Consider the following 7,618-nt stretch of genomic DNA (forward strand, 5'->3'; position numbering starts at 1 on the left):
CTTCTTTACTCTTGGACTTTCTTTTCCTTGAGGGTCCCACGCCAAAAGGGGGTGGGGACAGAGGGGACAGCGTGGCTGGGGTGGCCAGGGGCAGCAGGTGAAGGTCAGGAGAATCAATCCCTGTCAGACAAAGCTGGGTGGCCTCTTGGGGCATGAGCAGCTGTACAGAACACACCCAGCAGTGCCCTCTCTGCCTGTGACATGGCACAAGGGGACATGGCAGTGCCAGCACGGGTCCCTCACTGCACCCAGATGCATGACACAGCCCTGGGCAGCCTCAGGCAGGTTAAACTCTGCTGTCCTGAGCAGCTGCTCCAGGCAGAGGCACCACTATTCTGCCACCTCAGTGACAAATCTGGCCCAGGGGTGTCTCCCAGAGCCACACCCTCCCTGGGGACAGCTGGGGCTGACTTGGATGCTCCTGTCATGTCCCCAGGGGGAGTCACCCAGCAGAACCAGCCTGGTGACACCTGGAGCTGTGGCCAGGGGCCGGGGCCACAGCACTGGGGCCAAATGACCCCTCTGTGCCCCAGGGGAGGCCACATACACTGTCACAGCAAGGCACGACTAAGCAAGGTGTGGCCAAGCCCCACCGTGTCCCCAGGGCTCCTGAGGTGGCAGTGGAGCACAGGAGCCAGCCCTGTGCCCCAAGCCGAGTCCCTTGCTGGGGATGGAGCCACTCCCACCTCACTTGTGGCGCTTTTTCTTCTGCTCTTTGCGCTTCTGAGCCCTCACGTCCTTCTTGAGGCGGCTGTCGACCACCTTGAACTGGCCCTTGACGCCGGGGGGACGCCGCACCCGGCGTCCCACGCCCTTCTTGGCCACCAGGTAGGTGACCTGGCGCTTCTCCTTGGCCAGCCCGGCCTTCTTGTAGATGCTGCAGGAGAAGGACAAAAGTCAGAGTGAGTTTGGGTGGGACAAAAACCAAACACAGTGTTGGGACAACATCGGGTCCCACTCCTCCTCTGCAACATCGGGTCCCACTCCTCCTCTGGCTGTGCCACCCCTGGATCAGCCTGGCTGGACAGAGCTGTCCCAGTGGCTGCAGGGACACGGCCCCAGCAGCCAGCCCAGCCACAAAGGGATGAGCTGGATCCTGGCTTGGCCACTCACCGGCGCAGCTGGGCCACCTTCTCCCGCTCCGAGATGTCCACGGTGCTCACCACAGCCTCGGCCTTCTTCTTCATCTGCTCCAGCTTCTTCAGCATCTGAGGGACAGCCAGGGGGGACATTGGGTCAGAGGAGGGACAGGGGAGTCAGAAGAAGGATAGGGGGTCAGACGTGGGACAGCGGGATCAGAGAAGGAACAGGGGGGTCAGAGATGGGACAGGGCATCAGAAAAGGATGGGGTATCAGACATGGGCCAGGGGCTTTGGAGGAGGGACAAGGAGGTCAGAGGGAGGACTGAGGCCCTGGGAGAGGAGTCAGGGCTCAGGGCACTCCTGGGAGCCCAACCCTACTCACCCTTCGCTTCTTGCGGGCCTTGGCCTCCGCCACCTTCTTGATGGGGCGGGCGTTGATCTCCTTCCAGCGCTGCCGATAGGCCTCGACCGTCTGCTTGTCCACGGGCAGCTGCCGGCGCCGGTGCTGCCGCTCCTCCTCCGTGAACCACTCGGGCAGCTCCCCCTCCTCCTCATTGTAGGAGTACCTGGATGGGGCCAGGTGACCTGTGAGCAGGACATGGGGCCCCACTACACCTGTCCCCGCTGGGGACCAAACCCTGCAGCCCCAGCTGGTACCTGTTGAAGGAATCGTCGATGAGGTCCCGCCGGGCCTTTTTGGAGGTGGCAATGACAGAGCCAAGGGCCAGGCCCTCTGCATCCAGGACTCTTTTCACTGTGGGACATGGGACAGCTTGGCCTGGCTGCAGCCCAAGAGCCAGGGAACAGCCCTGGGGAGCATGGTCTGTGCCTGCCCCCATCTCCTGTCCCTCCTGAGGGACCCCCAGGTCTGTCCCTGCCCCCCATCTCCTGTCCCTCCCAAGGGATCTCCAGGGCCCCCCACTCACCTGGGTTCTCAATAGGCACCACCTCAAAGCCACAGGGCTCGACACGGCCCTGCTTCCTCCCCACCAGTGCCAGTGGCCTGGGGAGAGGAACGAGCAGAGCTGGGGTCCCTCAGCTCTCCAGGACTGTGGAGATGAAGGGACACCAGACCACTCTCAGCCCTCACCTCTCATCTTCACTGCTGCTGTCATCATCACTGCTCTGCTCCTCCTGAGCTTCACTGGCATCGGGAGCTGTGGCTGCTGCAGGGGTGGGCTCGGCTGGAGCCTCCTCCTGGGCCACCTGCTTCTTCTTCTGCCCTTTCTTTGTTGTTTTGTCTGGGAATGGGAAGCACTGGGTGAGGCAGAGCCAAGGCAGACCCTGCTGCAGACCCTCCTCTAGAGATCCTGCTCGTTAACACGGCATTAATGACAGCTTGTTAGTGACACAGACTGGGAACACTCTCTGGTCTAGTGGCAGCTGCTCCTGCCAGGCTTGGAATTGGGTGCTCTTTGAGGTACTTTCCAGCCCAAACCATTCCATGCTGCTACTCAGGACAGCATCCCCCTTGAGGCTGGACCCAGTGCCCCACAGGAGACTGAGGGACTGTCCCTCTGTGTCCCCTCACCTCTCTGAGCCTCACGCTGCCTCTCAGCCAACATCTGGGCCTGGCCCAGCTCCAGCTCCTCGTCGGCGTCATCCTCGATGCCAGCAAAAGCGTCCTAGCGTGGGGAACAGTGGGGTCAGCCCCAGGGAAGGCCTGGGCAGGGGGCCAGCCCCAGGGAAGGGGGGGGGTCAGCCCCAGGGAAGGGGAGGGTCAGCCCCAGGGAGGGAAGGGGGTCAGCCCCAGGACAGTCTGGGGAAGCTGCTGGGGCTGAAGCTGCTCCATCATCCCCTGCCCCACAAGTGGGACTCACCTTCCCGAACCACAGGCTGGTCTGTCGCTCCTCCAGCACTGACTTCTCCTCCAGGGGCACCAGCAAGGGATTCTCCACATCCTGCCCTTCCTCATCCTCCTCCTCCTCTTCCTTCTGCTTAAACCTTGCCCTGTAACCCGGAGCAGCAGGCTCAGTGTCCCCAGCCCTGGCTGGGTCCTGGAGCTGCTCCCAGGGCAGCCCCTGCCTCAGGAGACCTCTCCCCTCTCACCTCTTTCCCCCCTGCTCCCGTTGCAGCTTCCGCTGCCGGGCCTCGATCTCCAACAGCTCCTCTGGGTCCAGGTCGCTGGCCAGGGACACGTCGTCCTCTTCGTCGTGATCCGACACATAAATGTCATCGTCCCCAGGGCTGATCTCCAGCAGGGTGTCGGCCGAGGCCATGTCCCCGCGGGACAGCTCATCCAGCAGCTGCAGCACAGGTTACAATCACACGGGTGACACAAGTGACAAGCCAGTCCCTGTCTCACCCCGCTGTCCCCAGGAGCTCCCCACCCACCGGGGTCCTGTGGATGCTCTTCAGGGAGAACATGCTGGTGTCACCATCGTCAGCGATGGACACTCCAGGCAGGTCCATCTTCAGCTCCACACGCTCCCGCTGCTTCCTCTGCTCCTTCAGGATCTTCTTCTTCTTCCTGGAGAAGGCAAAGGAATGAGACCACACTGTCCCCATCACACACAAGCACCCCACAAGCTCAGCCCCTGCCACAGCACTGCCAACCCCCTGTGAGGGGTCCCCAGTGCTGGGACAGCCTGGAACACCTTGCCTGGAGGAGCAGAGGAGCCCAAGGACCCCAGACCCACAAACCCCCTCAGCAGAGGGACAGGCTGACAATGCCACCCGCTGTCTCCATGACGGCAATCCCATCTCTCCTCTTCTTTCTACCTCTTCAGCTCTGCCAGCTCTTTGGCCTTCATCTCTGCCAAGGCCAGCTCCACCTCCTCTTGCTCCTTCGCCTCTTCAGCAGCTGCAGCTTTCGCCTCCATCTTCTCCTTCTTCTCCTCCTCCCTGCCCTCTTCCTCCTCACCAGAGCTCAGGCTGCCAAAAGAAAGGAGCTCAGAGGAACTGTGCTGGGGACAGCCCACCCCAACCTGGGGACAGCCCTGCTCCCTGGCCCTACTTGATATCCAACTCCTTTGCCTGCTCCTTCAGCTTCTTGGCCAGAAACCGCCGCAGCTTTGTTCTCCAGTTCAGCAGGGCCCTGGGTGGGGTGGCAGCTGTTAGGGACAGCCAGCAGGCCCAGCTGGGGGCTGTGGCTGCCCCCCAGGCCCAGCTGGGGCCTGCTGGCTGTCCCAGTGTCCCCCAGCACCTGAGCTCCTTGCGGCCCAGCACTCGGATGTCCCTGCAGCACTGGCGCAGCTCCTCCGTGGTGGAACTGTGATTCTCCAGCTCCCCATCCCCCAGTGTGATCTGGCACAGGAAAAGAGATTTAAATTTAAATCCCAGCCTTCCCTCCACAGAAAAGGGACAGGGAGCCCTTCCAGGCACTCACCTCGTTGGCCTTGGAGAGGAAGTCCACGGGGTTGGGAGCCTTGAGGAAGTCCATGAGGGTGAAGCGGTGGTACAGGGTGGTGTCACCCTCGGCATAGCCTTCGGCCTGGGGGGAAAAGGGGCTGTGGCAGCCAGGGCAGGGGACAGACAGGCAGATACCACCAGCCCTGAATGGTGGATGGGGTCACCTAACTCGTGTCGTGCTGCAGTGGCCACCCTGGTGTGCCTGTGGGCTGTCCTCGAGGACTTTAGAAATTGTTTCCGACCTCAGCCTGAGCTAGAAGAAGTCACCAGCCCCAGCCCAGCAGCAGCTCCCAGCCCCAGCTCAGACACAAGAGCTGACAACGGCAGGTTTGTGTCAGCTTCATGCTCAGCTGAGACCACGTGACACAGACTGACTGTCCTAAAGCCACCTCAGAGAGACACAAACCCTGTGGTCAACCCCTGTCGGGTTTAACTGACCCAGCCCCAGCCTCACAATCCCCACTTCAGCACTTCAGTGACTTTAGGGCTCCAAACCTGCCCCAATCTGGTTTTTCCAACACTTCCCCTCCCAAAAATCTTGCATTCTCCTGAACAATTTTAATTCTCACAAGCTCTTTAGGCCCAGTCGCATTTGTATCTGGCCTTGCTCATACCTTGGGCTTCTTTTTGCTGACCAGCTCACTGACAGACTTGGTGGCAATCTCCACATCTTTGAAAGCATACTTGGGATCAAAAAACTTGCTGTCAATTTTGTCTGGAGCCTGATAACCTGGGATGGAGAGATGAGAGCCGTGAGAGACATTCCTCTGGGATAGAGGGATCAGAACCAACCAGAATAGAGGAATCAGAGCCATTCCTCCTGGGATGGAGGAATGAGAGCTACTTTTCTGGGGAGAGGGCTCAGAGCCATTCCACCATCCCAGGAGGAATCAGATCCATCAAAACCACTCCTGCTGGGATGGAGTAATCACAGCCATCAGAGCCATTCCTCCCAGGATGAAGGCATCAAAACCACTCCTGCTGGCATGGAGGCATCAGAGCCAGCAGCAGGTTCTCCCAGCCCCATCCCAGCCACTCCAGGTCCCCCTGGCTGCTCACCCTGGCACACCACAAAGATCTCGGCAGACTCGTTGCGGGAAGCCTGGGGCTTGGTGGCCTGGACCTTCTGGAAGAACTGCTGGAAGATCCACAGGAGGGGCTGGTAATCCCGGGAACGGAAAACCTTGGTGATGAACCAGCCACCCTTGCACAGGAACTCACAGGCCAACTTCAGAGCCATGAGGGTCAGGTTGGCTGCAGCAGGAGAGAGCAGGGAGTCAGGGAATGGCCCTTCCCTGGGAGGGTGGAGACAGGCTGGAATGGGCTTCCCAGAGAAGCTGTGGCTACCCCATCCCCAAGGCCAGGTTGGACAGGGCTCGGAGCACCCTGTGACAGGAGAAGGTGTCCTGGCCCATGGCTGGGGCTGGCACTGAATGGGCTTTAAGGTCCCCCCCAGCCCACACCAGCCTGGAACTCTCTGAGGCAGTGAGCTGTCCCCACCCTGGGAGTAGGCGTCGTGCACCCAGCTGGCTCCCACGTTGGGCGCTCCATCGTTCAGCACCACGTCCACCTTCCACGTCTGCAGCTCCTTGCGTAGGGCCTGTGGGACAGGGACACCCCTTTGTCCCTCTCCGAGGACCCCAGCCCATCCCCTGTGACCCCGCTGCCACCAAGGGCAGCAGGTGACCCTGGGACAGTACCTGGCGGCACTTCTCGGTGGTGATGTCCTCCTGCAGCGTCACCACGTTGGGAATGGGCTTGATGGGCACCAAATCCACCCCTGGTTGAAGAAACACAGCAAATCCCCTCAAGAGGGACCCAGCCCGTCCCAAGTGGCCTCCCCACCCAGCCCCTCCTCCTCCCAGGATCCCCTCTGTCACAGGCAGGGACTGGCCCCGGCTCTGGGGACAGATGCCACCGCTCACCGATGATCAGGCTGGACACCGGCATGAACTTGGAAGCCACCTGAAGCCTGGGAAGAACAGAGGGGAGCAAGGCTGCAGCAGCACCCCAGGAGAGCTCTCACCTGGGACTGCACTCCCCGGGCTTGGCACGGAGCACGGGGCCAGCAGGGATCACACAGGACCCCCCGGGCCGGCTGGTGGCACTGTGGCTGGCCTGTCCCCACTCACCAGCCGCCGGGGGCCGCACACAGGTCCAGCAAGGCCCGGGCCTTCTGCAGGAACTGGAACTTCCTATTGAGCTGCAGCAGCTTGAAGGAGGAGCGGGAGCGGAAGCCTGGGGGGGAGCAGGAGGCTGGTTCTGGGGGTGCCCGGGATCGCAGCCTCCTGTCCCCAGCGCCGGGCACGGCCCTCACCCGTCTCCTTGGCCAGGTGGTAGAACTTGTCCCGCCGGCTCTTGCCCAGTTTGCTTTTCTTGCCCATGTTGGTGGCGGGGCGGCCCCTCGGGGGGGTGGGACGTGCTGTCAGCCAAGGGCTCGGGCCTGGGGGGGAAACGGGGCTGAGGGGCGGCCTGGGGCCCCCGAGGCACTGCGGGGGAGCCCCGAGCTCCCTCGGTGCTCCCTGAGTGCCCCCTGTGTCTCTCCAGCTCTCTCTGAGTGGTCCCCGCGTTACCCCTCCCAGTGCCCCTCCGCTTCCTCCCTCACTGCCCCCCCAGCGCCCCCTCATTGCTGCCGGCACTGCCCCCTCAGGCCCAGCCGCGCCCCGCTGCCCCCGCGGCGCATTTCGGTCCCCTGAAGCCTCGGACCACCCGGGCTCCACGTCCCCTCGCCCTGACACCCCCGTACCCCCTTCCCCAGCCCGAGCCGCCGCCCTCGGGGCACCGACCCAGCCCGATCCAGACCCCGGCCCCGATCCAGACCCCGTTCCCGTTCCTGCTCCTGATCCCGGCCCCGGTCCCGGTCCCGCCACGTGCCTACAGCGCCTTCCCGGCGTGCCCTGCGCGAACCAGTCAGCTTCCGCTTCCTCCTGCTCTGGCCGCCATTTTAGGAGTGGCGCACCCTTTCCTCTGCAGCCTGCGGGCGGAAGAAGGGGAAGGATGACGAATCCCTCGGAGGTGCGGGAAACAGTAACGGGCCCGCTTGGTGGCGCGATCACAAGCCAGTCCTTCCCCTCCGGCGCTTTCCCACACGGACACATCGCCTTTGACCGCTCCAAGATGGCAGCGCACCCCCGACACGAGTGATCCTCTATTGTGCATGCGCGCTGTGCCACCCGGCCGTGTGC

At 62.5% G+C, this 7,618-nt stretch overlaps 1 protein-coding gene across 4 annotated transcripts; it reads right to left on the reverse strand.

Annotated features, from left to right (window-relative positions):
• Position 1: 1 nt before the first annotated feature.
• Positions 2-7,610, reverse strand: FTSJ3 (FtsJ RNA 2'-O-methyltransferase 3). 4 transcript variants are annotated; one of them, XM_053965324.1, is made up of 23 exons: positions 7,563-7,610; positions 7,308-7,407; positions 6,751-6,876; positions 6,566-6,671; positions 6,359-6,405; positions 6,134-6,213; positions 5,934-6,033; positions 5,493-5,687; positions 5,048-5,163; positions 4,411-4,515; positions 4,228-4,328; positions 4,039-4,119; positions 3,804-3,956; positions 3,417-3,552; positions 3,132-3,328; positions 2,903-3,032; positions 2,614-2,707; positions 2,173-2,323; positions 2,009-2,085; positions 1,740-1,836; positions 1,465-1,648; positions 1,114-1,208; positions 2-877 (listed from the first exon to the last, which is right to left on the reverse strand). In XM_053965324.1, the coding sequence occupies exons 3-23, from the start codon at positions 6,815-6,817 to the stop codon at positions 688-690; spliced, it is 2,502 nt and encodes an 833-aa protein (XP_053821299.1). In that variant the 5' UTR covers positions 6,818-6,876; positions 7,308-7,407; positions 7,563-7,610; the 3' UTR covers positions 2-687. The 4 variants fall into 4 exon arrangements, with proteins under 4 accessions (XP_053821299.1, XP_053821298.1, XP_053821296.1 ...); XM_053965323.1 differs by having other exon boundaries at positions 7,528-7,574; XM_053965321.1 differs by lacking the exon at positions 7,563-7,610 and having other exon boundaries at positions 7,308-7,540.
• Between the last annotated feature and the right edge of the window lie 8 nt (positions 7,611-7,618).

This window comes from Vidua chalybeata, chromosome 26, assembly GCF_026979565.1.
Source record: "Vidua chalybeata isolate OUT-0048 chromosome 26, bVidCha1 merged haplotype, whole genome shotgun sequence".
Classification (NCBI taxonomy): Eukaryota; Metazoa; Chordata; class Aves; order Passeriformes; family Viduidae; genus Vidua; species Vidua chalybeata.